General features: G+C 42.0%; 1 protein-coding gene across 4 annotated transcripts in view; it reads left to right on the top strand.

Moving 5' to 3' along the window:
- The window catches only part of CEP162 (centrosomal protein 162), a 76,016-nt gene extending 60,280 nt beyond the window's left edge, over window positions 1-15,736 (top strand). For all 4 annotated transcript variants that reach the window (XM_084827022.1, XM_084827020.1, XM_084827019.1 and 1 more), the window contains exons 24-28: window positions 2,245-2,915; window positions 5,301-5,442; window positions 10,719-10,817; window positions 12,970-13,104; window positions 14,327-15,736. In XM_084827022.1, coding sequence (XP_084683148.1) covers window positions 2,245-2,915; window positions 5,301-5,442; window positions 10,719-10,817; window positions 12,970-13,104; window positions 14,327-14,536 — 1,257 coding nt within the window. In that variant the 3' untranslated portion in view covers window positions 14,537-15,736. The remainder of the gene's footprint in view (window positions 1-2,244; window positions 2,916-5,300; window positions 5,443-10,718; window positions 10,818-12,969; window positions 13,105-14,326) is intronic.
- Window positions 15,737-16,003: the final 267 nt, after the last annotated feature.

Below are 16,003 nucleotides of genomic sequence, written 5' to 3'. Positions count from 1 at the left end.
AGCAAGATTATTTTTTTCCTGACAAGTAGCTTAAGCTGCTTCTAGGCACTTTGAAATGGTGGCTGAATCCTGCAGTAGGGAATAAAGAAGGAAGACACCAGTGAATTAAATAATATCTACCTTTAAATATTCTTTTTAAATTATAGATATTCTAGCATCAAGATTTCAGCAACTTTCTATTATAGACAAGTGCCCTGATCTAGCTATGTTCATTCAGCCCACAAGTGCTGGCTCTGATGTGGATTCAGATCTGTATTCATATTAAAAGACACATCCAGAGAATTCATAAGGGCTCAAATGAAGGGCTCAAATCACAGTGGGAATGTGCATCCATATTTGCACATTTGCCTCCAGATTAGTGTGTGTGGAAGGCTGTTTAGATGTGCAGATCTCTTGCTGTATTAGGGCGCAACTCTTTCAGAGTCTTGGAGAAGTGTTTGCTGTAACTTGCACAAAAAGAATGTGACTGTCTGGTAAACTTTGTGTATAGACTGATCAGATATGCAAATAACCAGTTTGCCATTGAATGCTGAAAGATGGCTCCAGCAATACACAGCAACCTGCTTGCACAAAAAAAACTCTTACACAGTCAGCGTATTTGTCTGAGCAGTGTTCTCTTGCAGCCATAAACTCCTATGAGATCATGGCTCCATTTTGTGAAAAGAAGCATCACTAATGGAGATACTTGTTTTCACATAAGTGGAGCCACAATCTCTTAGGAGTTTGTAGTTCTTATTTTAACGCTGCTCAAGCAAGCAGGTGTGTTGTTATGGTTTGCCACTGGTGTATTGTTGGTCAGGGTCCTTTCTTAAAAAAATGTGCAAATCACTTCTTACAGTCAAAAGAAAAGAAAAGAAAGGGTGACAAAGGGTGTCATCCCCCAAACTCCATATTCAAATGGCTTCTATTCCTGTCACTGGGTCTCCTATGGAAGCATTGTTTGGCAGATGCCATCCACACTCAACAAAAGCTGAAGTGCTTTCACTTTGAGTACCTGTAAAGACAGAAAATAGAAGACAAGTTCAACTGCTAACAAACTAATAATAAAACTAATAATAAAAGCCAGCAAAGGATGTGAAGAGAGTTGCCAGCGATCCTTTACAATCCTAAGAGGAGAAGAAACAGTTCAAACCAATTATGGCATAAATATTTTCACTTCAAGATTATTTCAAATGCTTCTACCCTAGTAGAAGCATTTGAAATAAATGAAGTGCGAAGCTCTGGTTTAATTCTCACGTTCAGCCTCTTCTGTTTCTTTGCCTGTGCACTTATAATTCAGTATCACCCTTGAATATTGAGTCAACAACAAAGGGACTTGTTATGCACATTTATTATATTATTGGGCAGTTCAAGCTAGATTCACCTATCAGTTTTCATGGTGGGGTAGGAAAGATATCAAACAGATTCATTGTGAAGGCTTCGGCTGCAAATCTGTGGTCCCTGGGAGGGTATCTCTGGGGTCATAGGACCTTCCTCTACATGGAGAGGGGAGTCTGCAATTCAGGGTCCTCTTTAGGCAGCTTTCCACCACCATGGCTGCCCCAACAGCAGTGCTTTGCCAGCAGTGGACCCCAAAACTGGAAGATTCAGGAGAATATCGGGTTGGCTGAGGATCTGCAGAAGCCTAAGCCCCCTTGTTCCCTGACATGCCCCTGACCAAAGCTGGAACCTGCAGTAGCCTGAGATCTGGTATGGTAAATTCCCTCCCATTGGAAGCAAAAGGAGGGGAGGGAAGGGAAGGGAAAGAATGCCCCCCCCCCCAACTTCCTGTCCTGGCCAGCAAAAGCCAGTGGGTCTTAGGGAATGGTGGGGGCTCTGGTGCAAACGTTCCACCACCACTGGTAGGATCCATCCAAAATGCTTCAGCCCACACTTCAGATAAAAGTTGCAAATTAAAAGATGAAGAACAGGGGAACGATACAACTGTGTTCTAAAACAAAGTTTCTAGAACAATGTGGTTTACTAATACATTGGGGATTGTTTACATAATTGTTTCATTTATTGTTATTGTTAAATATTTATATCCCACTTTTCTACCAATAAGTTCAAGAGCAACTAACAAAAAAAGAGGGGTGGGGAAACAGTAATACATTAGAGGATAAACAGACAATATTAAAAACCACAACATGAAAAGCAAGCATGAAAAACAGAAATTTAATATAAATCATTAAAACATTGTAAGATATTATGCAAATCAAATGACATTTTCCTATGAAGCTTCATGTCATGTGATCTGTTTTGCAGCTTCAGTATGAGAAAAGGATTGGGGCACTTGAACGGCTGCTGACCTATAAGCTGCTGAATGAGCCACAGAAGCTTGAGGACAAGACGGCCCACCTTGCAACACTTGAGCAAGAACTTTGTAGTGTAAACGAAGGCCATGAGGTCACAGTAAAAAACCTTAAAGCAGAAATTGATTCCCTTAGAAGCCAGGTAGCTCAGCTAGAACTGCAGAAGAAGGCAACAGATGATGCAGACCTACAGTCACTAGAATCCCAGGTGGAGCAGGCTCATGCTAAAGCCAGGTTGGTTAGACTGAATCAGGAAGTGCTTGCCAAGAACAGAGAGGTACAAGACCTCACAAAAACCGTAGAAAGGCTTCAAAAAGAGAGGAGGATTATGCTGTCTGCAAAGGATTCATCTGGCAAAACTGACAGTAAAGAAAAACCTTCAGGAATCTTGAAAAAGGATATTGTCAACTCTAATCAAAGGAACCCCAGAAATGAAGAGTTATTTCCTGGCACTCTTGATGATAAAGTATACCAGCCCAATGCCTTTGCTGACTCTCATATTTCAGAAGTCCTGCAAGAAAACACCCAGCTGAAAGATGAATTAGAAAAGCTGACCCTTGAACTAAGCCAACAAAGGTTAAAAGCTCAGGCAGCACTGGCAAATTCTGAAAGTCTTGTAAGAAGGTAATCTCTTTATTGCTGAGCAACTTTTAAAGTGTTATGACCAAGGGTCACTCCTTGGCTTAGGGAGCTACCAAGTGGCAAACTAAGTACTTGATCTGAAGCCGCATAGGCTCTCTGAAGTGCACGCAGAGTTCCCTGGTAGCAAGGGCTCCCTTAACTCACAGCCATGTTGGGAGCAGCTCCACACACAGGTGACAGGGTCAAACTATGTGCGACCCAACTTTAAAGCTGTTATTTGCCTTTAAAACAAAGCTCCCATTGGCACCAATCGCATGTTTGCATGTTAATTGCATTCTTGTGGTTATGTTTGCATCTAGCTTGGCCCTAATATTGATGTGGATGTGGAAACCTTTCCTTACAGAAGACCTCTATGTGCTTGCTGGTGGAGTAGAAAGCATTTTCAGCCCATAGGTCATGTTTACAAATTCAGCTTGTATTACCAGCCGAAACCAAAAACCTGTTGTTTCAGAGTACTTGGATTTAACTGGATGTACATCCTAGCCCTATATAAATTTTGGTGACATCCGTATGTATGGGCTGCAGCCACATTTGCAGCTAGGCTGAGCTCACATGGACGTGCAAAACAACAAGTATGCACTTGTCAATATTGTTAAAGGTGACCGCTCTCTTGCCAGCCTATGACATAGTGAGCCCTTTGAGCTGCGTACTCAGTTTTATTTGTATTCTGTGATTTTACCCAAGTACAGTTATTTTTCCTTGCTGATCAAACAACAGCAGAGGGGTGAAGGGAAATTTTGATTAGAAACACCTGTCCTTTCTTCCCCTCCTGCCCTACCCCACCACTGTCCCAAATAAATTGGTAGCTTTCTGCAGCTGCATTACAGGGTTTTTTCCTTCCCTAAATGGGAAGTTGGTCACTCTTAACCCATATAATGTGTAATTTGGCCCTAAAATTTCCATTGTTCAGTGTCCTGCATAAATCATTGACCCTTCCCATGATTAACAGAAGCAGAATGCTTTATGAAAAATGATGCAAATTTGTTTAATTTGCACAATATATACAAATGGCAGAGTTCCGTTTTTCTTGGCCCAGAGTTTGTGGAGGCTTATTAGAACAGAGGACCGACAGCCTTGACTCTGAGTAAGAGCCAAACCACATGTTGCATTAAATGCCTTACTCCGTTTAAAGCATGTGTGTTGTGTGACTAAAACGGTCGCTGCGTTGGGCAGCGGGGGGCAGAGGAACGAGGATTGGTGCATGGAGAGGGGGTCAGCCCATCCTCCCTCACCATGGTCCCAACATACATATGCTGTTCGTCATGGGAGAGAAACACTTTTGGCGCCATTAGTAGTTTCCCTTCCGTGGCAGATAACAGCTTTGGAGGGCCAATTTCCCCACAGTGCAGGGAAAAGGATTAAAATCCATTTCCTACGTGCCACAGTCCCCCTTGTGGCCTTTTCTAAAAAAAACCCCACACATACAAAACCTTCAAATACATTAAATGTGATCATGCATTTAACATAACTTGGAGCTTGGCCCTAAGGTAATTGTTCTAATCAGTGACTGGGGGTCAAACTAAATGTGACATTTGCCCATCTTTGGCTCTGGTATGGGTGGGAAAGTGGAAGACCTGAGTTTGATTAGGACCATAGCATGGGGGCAGAAAGGCTTTTTAAGCCTTTACTCCTGTTGTAGTCCCAAGCGGAGAAAAGCTCCCATGGGCACATTTCCTTCAAAAATGAATACATGCAAAGTGCCAGTTCCAATCAAGAGCATAACAAGAGTGAAGACACAGACAGACACTGACCTGATTAGCATGTAACAACAACCCATCAATTTAAAAACTGATGGGTTGTCATGCACAAGTGGGCATACTGCCTCCCGCACACCTGTCACTTCCGTTTTTACTGCACAGCCCATGATTGGCTCCTTTGTAGGTTGTGGACCCTGATGTCTGAACCTGGACCAATAGGTTGTTTAGGGGCTAACTAACCCAGAGGTTAACCCATAGTTTGTTGTTTTTAAACCAATGGGTTGTCATTACTTACAAACAGGCCCAGAGAGTTCTGATCCGGGTTGACCACCTTTCCAACAGCTTTTTATGTTGAGAGAGAGAGAGAGAGAGCAAGCAAGCAAGCATGTCAGTGCTAAAGGTGTGAATAATGTTGTATTTGGTTTGGCCCTGAAATGGACATTTCTTGAGCATTCCCATCCTGTGTCCCTCTTTTATATAGTGGGGTAAAGAAATATTGTACATCAAAAACTGTGGGCGGTAAAGGAATGATTGTACCTACTGTTGCAGGACAGTTGCTGACATAAAGTACATGCAAATGTAAAGGAAGATGTGCATCACTTTGGAGGAAAATGAGTGTGCATTATTCTCTGCTGTTACAACAGACATTTCTATTTTATAATGTTTATAGGGCAAAGGAAGACTCGGAAGAATACATTGCAGCGCTTAAAGTATCACATCAGAAAGAGTTGGAGAAGATTCTTTGTCAGCATGCTATAGAACATTCTGCTTCCAAAGCAGCTGAGTTAAATAGCAAAATTTCAACACAAGAGGTAAGGTAGACCAGTTGTCAGTCTCAGTGCTTTAGAAGACATGCAAGTGTACCTTGTTTTGAACACTTCGTTCAGTAAACTTGCCTCCCAGATGTTGTCTAGTGCCAAGTATAGTTTATGAAGGAAGCAAGAGAGCAATGAACATTTAAAGGTGTAAGGTTCAGTGAGAAAGCATGGATCAGTTGCTACTGGGAGAGAAGTTCAGGAAATAAATATATACCTGTATTGCTTCCACTGAGCTGGCAAACTTCCTTACCATTACAGCAACTTCTTAGTTTTCCCACCACATGCACTGCCATCTTTACATTGCCCTTTGTCAGAGTCCACACACACCCCGCTCTCTCTCTACACACACGTGCACACACACACACATTCATTCAGTGAGCTTCCCTTCAGGACACAACAAGCTGTCCTGGGTGACCTACTACTTTTCTGAACATAATGCTTCTCCCTTTTATTCTCCGTGAAGCTTCTTTCGCCTTGCAGAGCAAAAGTTCCCTTGTATTCTCTTCTGATCCCAGCACATCTTAACTGCTACAGAACCCTTCTGTCTTCCCGTGTAGTAATCGGTGCCTCATCTGCTTGAAATAGTCTCCTTCCCTAAAATGAACCAGCCTGCTGTGCATAAAACCTTCCCCTCTCATTGTGCACCAAAAAACAGCAACCCTTCTCTGTATAAATAGTGTTTTCCCTTCAATTTAGAAAGGAAGCAGTTGAGAAGATTTATGATGATAAATTGCGTGAATAAACTTAAGATAAATAATAGTTCCCTGTTCTCAGTATGCAAATATTCAAGAACATCTTCCAGAACCAGCAGGCAGCATTTTTGAAGGAAAGTAAAATAGATGCTTTAACACCATGCATACAGAATACCTGATTCATGGGATTTGTTATTGCAAGATATTGTAATGGCCGAATAGCGTAGCCGCAGCAACCTGTTGTGCAACAGCAGGAGTGCTTGGTTCGGATGTAGGACGCTCAGGATTGCGGTCCCCACTCAGGGTACAACTACACATTTCCTCTCAACATCATATCCTTAAAGTCTCACAACTGCCCCTCTACAAACCAGGGCTGGGAGGAGTGCTTGGTGGTGCCTAACCCTTCCCTTCTTGTTCTTCTGGAACGTCCCCCTACCAGCCCGGGTTGGGGGAATTATGGGAGGAAACTGCTGGGTGAGGGAAAGATTTCAGCACCTTCCTCTTGCCCAGAGTTTCTCCACTGTATCCTCTGAGCCTAAATTTGCCACAGGCTGTAAAGACACAAGGGTGAGGCAGGACAAAGGTTACTGGGTAGCTTTGGTCGAGGCACTGTTTCTGAACCTCTTGTGGTTGGGAGGCTAAAATGCTCCTCTAAGTTCCTTGTAGGAAGGGTGGGGTGCAAATATTAATAAGAAAGTAATGTTAATGTTTTAATAACATTAACTAAGGTTAATGTTTTAAAAAATAGAGTGTATGTGGAGAACATAGCACATCTGTATATTAATATGGAGCATGATTTTTCGTTCACTCTATTTCGACCCCTAAATATTATCCAGTCAAGTTCACAATGGTCTCAAATTAAAGCTGCCGATGCCTAGATTTGCAGAAAAATAATCTCATCCCCGAAAATAAACTGACAGCTTCGTGATTGATTGTTAAAGTTTATAACAATTTGTTATCACGGAGCCAAAAGGGTGCGCAATAGAAGATCCTATGCATTCACTTTTGATGTCTACAATTGCAGAAAAATAATTCAATTTTTAAACATCAATAATTAAATGTTGAAGCTTTTAATTTAGACACATCTCTAGGGATGTATGAAAGTCACTTACCTTGAACGAAATTTGATTCGCGGTGGGGGGGAGGCGCTCCGTCCCTCCCCCCGAAATTCTGGCGGGGGGGAGGTGCTCCGTCCCTCCCCCCCAATATTCTGGGTGGGGGGGAGGCGCTCTGTCCCTCCACCCCCGAATCCTGGCCGGCCGGGCCGCAAACGGCGGCGGCCATAGCCGCCGCCGTTTGCGTCCCTGCAGTCAGCCGTGATAGGCTATGTAAATGTTTACGTAGCCTATCACGGCTGAGAAAAAAAAAAAACCGTGCGGACGCCGCCATTTGCGTTCCTTATTTTGGCACGTCTAGTCTGCGTCTAGTATTTGCATTCCCCTTATTTTCGCCGTAGTCTACGTAAATGTTTACGTAGACTGTTTGCAGTCGTGTCCGACTCTTCGTGACCCCATGGACCATAGCACGCCAGGCCTTCCTGTCCTGTGCTCTCTCCCGGAGCATGCTCAAGTTCATATTCATTGCATCGGTGATGCTATCTAGCCATCTCATCCTCTGCTGTCCCCTTCTCCTTTTGCCTTCAGTCTTTCCCAGCATCAGGGTCTTTTCCAGAGAGGTTTCTCTTCGCATTAGGTGGCCAAAATATTTGAGCTTCAGCTTCAGTATCTGTCCTTCCAATGAGCACTCAGGGTTGATTTCCTCTAGGATGGACTGATTTGACCTCCTTGCAGTCCAGGGCACTCGTAAGAGTCTTCTCCAGCACCACAGTTCCAAAGCATCCATTCTTCAGCACTCAGCCTTCCTTATAGTCCAGTTCTCACAGCCATACATTACTACTGGGAAAACCATAGCTTTGATTAGACGGACCTTTGTCGGCAAGGTGATGTCTCTGCTTCTTACTATGCTGTCTAGGTTTGCCATAGCTTTCCTCCCAAGGAGCAAGCGTCTTTTAATTTCATGGCTACAGTCACCGTCTGCGGTGATCTTGGAGCCCAAGAAAATAAAATCTGTCACAGCTTCCATTTCTTCCCCTTCTATATGCCAGGAAGTGATGGGGCCAGATGCCATGATCATTGCCTTGTTGTGGCGAAGGGACTTGCATAACTCAGTGAAGCCATAAGCTATGCCGTGCAGGGCCACCCAAGACGGACAGGTCATGGCAGAGAGTTCTGACAAAATGTGGTCCACTGGAGAAGGAAATGGCAACCCACTCCAGTATTGTTGCCAAGAAAACCCCATGGAACGTATCACAAGGTTACGTAGACTAGACGTGCCAAAATAAGGAACGCAAATGGCGGCGCCCATGGGCGCCGCCATTTGCGTACGCACGGGTTTGTTTTTGTTTTTTTTTACTCAGCCATGATAGACTACGTAAACATTTACGTAGCCTATCACGTGTTTGTTTTTTTTTACTGGAAATGGCGGCGGCGGTAGCCGGTCGGAAGACCGGCAGCCACCGCCGGAGCCGCTGCTGCCAGGAGGATTCGCCCAAGGTAAGTCCCATCCCGGGGCGGGGGGGGGGGGGGAGACCGTTTCGCCACCAATTTCGGGGGGCCGAATGCGCTGGCATTCAGCCTCCCCGAGATTCATGGCGAAATTCTCTGACATCCCTACATCTCACTTCTCACTGTATTGTGATGCAATTACCAACCGATGCTGAACTATGTAGGCTCCCCACCATTGCTAATGCTCCCCACGTTATCTCAGTCAAAACCTATCTGGAGGGGTTTTCCCCACCACATTCCAGCAGTGGGTGGGGCCAGACCCAAAGGGGGTGGAACCACAGCCAAGGCAGTAGAGCTACAGAAGTGGCTCTTAAATTTGTCCCGTGCGCAACAGCGGGGGGAAAGACATTTGCATCTAGGCATTCTCCTTCCCCAATGTGTGTGAGGCCCCCTTTGTAGTTGGAAGGAATCGATAATTGTACTTAGAGTAAATAACATTGGTAATCTGGAGTGGGGCCAATAAAGGGGCGTGGCCTCAGAAGAGCCTGGAGGTCTGGATTGGGAGGCCTGAAAGTCCACATTTGGCCCACAGACCAGAGATTCCACATCCCTAACTCTCCTGCATGCTATAGGATGTGCGCCAGGGGTGTTGGAGCTCTTTCAGACCAAAGTCCAAATTCCCTTTCAGAGAAGCTCTTGGGGGCTGCATTCCAGTGGTGGGCAGAGCCAAAGGCAAAGGGGAGGACCCAAAAGACCAAAAATACCAGCCTGTTGTAGCTTCAAGCTCCTAACTGCCAGTCACTCAGCCTTAGGAGAGGCATTTTGACCTTTTAGAATGGGGGGGAAAGCTGCACAAAAGCCGGGAAACCACTAAACAATCAGTGATCGAGGGAAAGGGTATGTGGCCATCTGCAGAACCCTGAAGGGCCAGATTTGGCCCCCGTGTCAGATTCTGCATCCCTGATGTGTGCAATCCCCAGTGCCTTGGGCTGTCCCTGTCTAGGGAGAATGTATGGTGTAGCTCCTTCAGATACAGAAATATATTTTCTTAGATTACTGTTACGACATGTTGTTGGTGCCACCAGTTACAAAGATATCAGAATGTATAATGGGGTAGTATATAATACTTTAAAAGCAACAACTCAAGCACAACATTTACTAATTGAAGATGTGGAATGGCAAAGATATTTAGAGATAAAGAAATAATGGTAAAATCAACATTTAGTACTTAAATTAGCACTTTGAATTCTTTACACGCACTTCCATTATGAAATTTTTCACTGTGTGATGTATATTAAAATGTGAAGCGATTTCTTTGGTAATCAATATCTCAAGTTCCAGTTGGCTGATTTACATAATTCCTTTTATTAAAAATTAAACCATGTACCTTACAGATTTGGCGAAAAATACCAAAAATCACTTTGGGGGCTAATTTCATCAAAATAATTGGAAAAAACGTTGTTCTGTTATGTATAATTCTGAACTGTGGGTCATAACAATTTCTGGGGGGGGGGGTATTTTGAAAAAGCTTTCAATACTGAACAACTTTCTTGTTTGCTATACCAGTCTGTCTCTAGCAGTTTTAATATAAATTTAATACGAAGTTGTGAAATCTCAAGATCGGGTAAAACAGCTGATTAATGAAGTTACTAAATCATACACACACGGTTGTGAATTTTTTTGCAACAGGTACAGCTAGTCATTAGTTATTCACCTCATGCCTAAGTCATTCCTAAATTTCTGTGACTGTTGTATATTGTGAAAGATAAAGTGCTCCCTAGAATTATCAGGTATGACAAACAGAGAATTGATCTAAATATATCCCTGAGCTGGTCCTATATAGCTGCAGTTATAATTTGTATGCTTTTAACTGGAGCAGTTAATGTGCAGGCCTCCAAGAGCTGTATGTTTACTCTGACATAAATCCCACTGAACTTAATGCAACCCCACTCAACAAAACTGCAAGTTGTTAAAGCGAACTACCACACTATGTTTGCTCATAGTAATATTCAAGAAATGCTTTACGTTAAAAAAAAGTAATTTAATAATTGAGGATATCTTAATCTTTTCACAGATCTTTATTAAACATCTTCAACAGCAAGTTTGTGAGTTGCGGAGAGATCAGGAAGCCCTTGCAGTTTCACAAAAGAGAGAGGAAATCCTTCAAACAGAGGTAAATGGAAAATCAGAGTACTTTAAAACATTATACTAATTTGATTCTGGAAACCCACAGTTAATAAAAACATGTAATACAGTGGGCCACGATTTATTAAACCAGGGGCAACTCTGGTGACTGCATTCTGCTCTCTTCCCCCCTTTCCTTGCATACCAGCTTTGGTGCTTACATATATGGTCATGGCTCCAAATCAGGGTTTCCCATTTCATCTGAAAACAGGAAACTGCATTTTAATCTTGGACTCCAAACCAAGATACAAAACCAGGGTCTGATCCTAGTTTTGTGTTGTGATTTGGAGTCATAAGAATAGCTGGGCTGGTCCATCCAACCCACCATTCTGTTCACACAGTGGCCGGCCAGAGATTTTCACAAATTCACTAAAGCTCAGTAACTACTGCACATAAGTGCACATTTGCACAAATCTCCCCAAACATTTTTTAAAGGCAAATTTGGGCAAATCATCCCACAGGTGGGGGGGAAAGTGTCACTGTCTAGGGAGGCAACAAAATGGAGAAGTAAATTGACTAGTGTCATGTCAAGATGTAATAGAGAGAGGATATCGTTAGCGGGATCATGAGGAGGGATCAGGTTTTTCGGTACTCTTGCCAAGCAGCTCTGTAGCCCTTTCCGATAAGCCATGCACAAGCCATCATGCCAGATTTGCATGGCATGACAAGCCACTCTGAAAAAAAGCCACAATCAACAACCCAAGAAGCCATGTCTCAGGGTGGCTTGTGCATGGTTAATAAACCATGCTGAGGAAACTGCTACATGATGTCACAGCAAGCCAACCTGAAACAAACAAGGCTGACAACCTACTTTGGGTTGTTGTGTCGTGCGAACCGGGTCAATGAAAAACTCTGGTTTAAAGTAACCATTATAGAAGTGCTGGATGTGGCAGGGATGGGGAGAGGAAGAAGATAAGCATGATACTTGTTTTGGGCTTAATAAAACTTAGTTTATTAAGCTGGCATTGTAAAAGCAAAACCAGCCCAATCTGGTATGCGTAGTGTTCACAGTCTGTATCAAATGAATGCCAGTAATATAATGAAAGCAACAGGTAAAAACTAACTTTAAATTTTAAATAAATCTGGATTGAGACAGAACATACAAAAGTTACAATTCCTGTCTCAGCTGAGCTTGCTCAAATGCGTTTTTGTCACTTATTTGAATGTTGTTGTTTTTAAAGGAAAGCTCACTGTTTTATTAGAGACCCACAGAAATTGAGTTCATCAACACCTGTAATTCATGGCTCAGTTCCTGACTCATTTAATAGCAGACCCACATAAGACATCTAAAGGACTAAAAGCAATATGGGGGCAGACATAAGCTCATCTATCCCATTTGGAGTAAGCAAGCAGGCAGAACCATGTCCACAGCATTAATTAATTAATTATTTCTCTACCACCAAATATCTGAAGCTCTCTGGCTTCCACTTAGCAAATCCTCATTAAAGATGATATAAAATTGTATCATATTAAAGGCAGTTAAAGATGAATAAAATTTTATCATATTAACAAAGCCCTCTCCTCCGTGTTCTGGGGTGGCTGTAAGGAACAAAGGTCCCTATTTGTGGTGGTCCTGCTGTTGTGTTCAGACATTTTCTATTTTTGAAATAATTTTAGAAATAGTAGAACTCGTTCAGTTAGACCTCCAAATAGCACTCCTCTCACTCTTGAAAGACTCCCAAGAGAAGATAAAGAATGTAACCAATTGTTATTGGTTGCAGCAGCCAGAATGGAAATTGCCAAGAGCTGAAAAAAGGGCAGAGGATATAGTTGGTGGTTGGTTTTCAAAAGTTTGGGGGATTGCTCTTGCAGAGAAATTGACATGTTGCAGTGGATGGTACCAAACCAGATTTTTTTTTTTAAAACATGGCTCCCTTTTATATTAAAGATTGTCTGGGTTGTCCCCTCTTCTGTCTGGAGAGATTACATTACTTGAAAATAAATATAAACATCAGTTAATATTTACCGGTTAAAATATGTTGACAAATGCAACTATGCAATCCTTTGATCTTCCTAGTTTGTGTGTGAGTTCTGTTATTGTAACCTCATTGTTGTTGCATTTTGGAGGGTAGAAGTTCAATAGTTTGATCACATTTTTTTAAACCTTGGTTATCATAGAATCTCCCAATCTCACATTTTAGATGGCAAAACTATTAGAAGAACTCAGAGAGGCTAGAGAGAGCCAGACTCCTGAGATGAAACGCTTTGTGTGTCTAGAAAGGAAAATCAAACAGTTGGAATCCAAATATGAACAAAGAGAGCAAGAACTTCAACAGGTAAATAAAGCAGGGAGTTCTTACCTGAAAAGGTCAATGTTTCATGCTTATATTGGCTTTTCGCAACCTGGCTGCTATAGCAACCATTCTATAACATCATAAACATCCTCTCTCTTCAGAGTGCTAAGCTGCTGTGAAAGTATTAACATGCAGGTATAATTGAGTTAATGCGTGCATCGAATGACAGCTCATGGTAAGCACTAAAAGTATGGAACATAAATGAAGACTAACTTCAAAATCCACCTTTTTCCTCTTTGTAATGTATATGTATCTATCCCACACCTGGGTAGTCTCCTAGCCAGGCAGCAATCTGGTGAGAGAATTTATGAATTACAGCCCACTATTGTGCAAGCTAACATGTTCGGTGAAGCACATGGATGGATGGTCAGTCCTGCTTCCTAGTAGAGGGTTGGGCTTGATGGGCTTCTAGGTCATTCTAATACTGTGATTAAACATTCATGTTCAACTGTTGTGTGGATTCTCTGCCGCACGAGACTCTTGCATAAAAAGACTTGATTGAGTATGAACATTGAATCATTGGCCAAGTTGCAGGGTTCACATTCAGAACTCCAGCAGGTTGGCACCGAGAACTTGAAATACAGCCTTCGCCATCCTGATGTGTTGGACTACAATTCCCATCACTCCCAGCCAGCATTGCCGTGCTGTAACATGTTTTTTCAACTTCTTCCTTCTGTACTGGAGTGCTGGCCTTTTTTCTGCCTCCTCCTTTAAAACCTTGAGAAAGTCTCTCTTTTATTCTTATTTAAATAGGTTCCAAGGTCTATTAGGCTGAACTGATAATTAATTCTGTTTTAACCATAACTGAATTATAACAAGTTTGCTAATAAAACTTTTTTTTCCCTCTGTAAGAATTAATGAGCTCTCTTCACAGTTCAGTTGTGAGGATTTGGGGCTATTGGTTATTGGTCTCAGGAAAAAAAAAAAAACACGTTCACAGAGCACATTTCATAGGATCAGTCATGGGAAGAAAACTGCATCAGTACCACTTCTCAAGACTTCAGTTGACCATAACTGTAATTTTTGAATGGTATTTGTGGAATCTTTCCCTTCTCCCAAGGATTTTTAAGCAATAATGAAAAAATGTTAGTGTAAATTTTCTGATAATGAAATAGTTAGGATTAGAATTATGTTGTTCTCTTATATCAGTGAATGTGCATCTAAAAATTCTGTCTAGAGATCAATATAATCTCTTGCCACACAGGTAATACAGGAAACACAGCATATTGCAGAAATGGAACAAATCCAGGAAATTGAGAAATGGAGGAAGCTCGCTCTGCGGAAGAATCAAGAGCTGGAGAAATTTCGAATAGAGCTAGATTCAATGTTGGATGTTCTACGGCAACTGCAGAAACAGGGTGTCATCATTCCAGTAGGTGGCTCAAACATGCCAGAAAGTTACTGGAAGATTTAAATGCGCACAAGTTAATAAGAGAAGGGAAGCTTTAACAGGAATAGAAATAATCTGAAAGTATTCCATGAAGGCCACTAGTTTAATTTTTAAGGCTGTGTCCAGATTTCTACTGTATATTTATCTCAACTTTTGTTGATAATTTTTAATGTATATATTAAATATTGAATGTAAATTTGGAGTGTCAATCCTGGGGGTTTTCCTTTACAAATCCAGTTGCTAAAACAGTATCTGTCATACATTACGGGATGTGTTAGAAAAGCTTTGTCTACTATAGTAATGAACTGTGGTGCTGGAGGAAAATTCTGAGAGTGTCTTGGACTGCAAGAAGATCAAACCAGTCCATACTCCAGGAAATAAAGCCAGACTGCTCACTTGAGGGAATGATATTAAAGGCAAAACTGAAGGCTTTGGCCACATAATGAGAAGACAGGATACCCTGGAGAAGATGCTGATGCTAGGGAAAGTGGAAGGCAAAAGGAAGAGGGGCCGACCAAGGGCAAGATGGATGGATGATATTCTGGAGGTGACGGACTCGACGCTGGGGGAGCTGGGGGTGGCGATGGCTGACAGGAAGCTCTGGGATGGGCTGGTCCACAAAGTCACGAAGAGTCAGAAGCGACTGACCGAATAAACAACAACAAACTATAGTAAACCCATTGCCAGTTCTCTGTCTTTACAAGGCTTCTGAAAAGCTTGAATGATGTGACCAGGTCTAATTAACAGTTGGTGATTAGGTAGTTGTAACCATAGGCAGGGAATAATGTTGACTTCCATGAGATCTATTGTCTTCAGTTATTTTGGCCAGCAAACCTTAGTCTTCATTCCTCCCGCTGAGCCTGTATGAGTAAAGGAGCGTCTTCCCCATTGAAGAAATGAAATATGCAATAAATCTCTTTCAAGTATGAAGCCTTATGCTATAAAGTATATAGTAAAGCAAAACCACTCAGCCCTGTATGCTAGTAATGTTATATCAGATTCTTATCAACTGAAATAATGCCAAATGCAAGATGTCAAAGCTGTGTTGGTTTGGTGTAGCCTAGTATACTTCTGAGCTGGAAAATAAGCAGCTGAATGCCACTGCTTAATGGGGCTTATTTTTTAGTAAACATGTATAGATTGCACTGCAAGACTACTATAACCAATAGACTTTTGGCTGCAATCCTTACCTGAGAGTAAGACCCATTAAACTCAATTGGATTTACTTCTGAGTAAAACCTATATAGGATTGCATGGTTAAAGACGCACTTAACATTGTGTTTGTGGCCAAAGAGTAGTTAATATAAAAATAATGAAAAATGTACAGTACATTGTGGTTACTCTCTCACATCTTTAAGAGCTGAAAGAGTGGCCATATTAAAAGTTTAAAAACGCTATATAATAATTTGCCTACTTCAGCCAACATTGTATTTCTAATTCCCTTTATAGCTGCCCTTATAGCAAAGACCTTCTTGGTTGGTTATGTTGTTT

Source organism: Heloderma suspectum, chromosome 1, assembly GCF_057233095.1.
Source record: "Heloderma suspectum isolate Gila_16-S chromosome 1, 16-S_ref, whole genome shotgun sequence".
NCBI classification, from domain to species: Eukaryota; Metazoa; Chordata; class Lepidosauria; order Squamata; family Helodermatidae; genus Heloderma; species Heloderma suspectum.
Note: the sequence above shows the minus strand (reverse complement) of the source record. Positions and strands in the feature narration are given on the sequence as shown.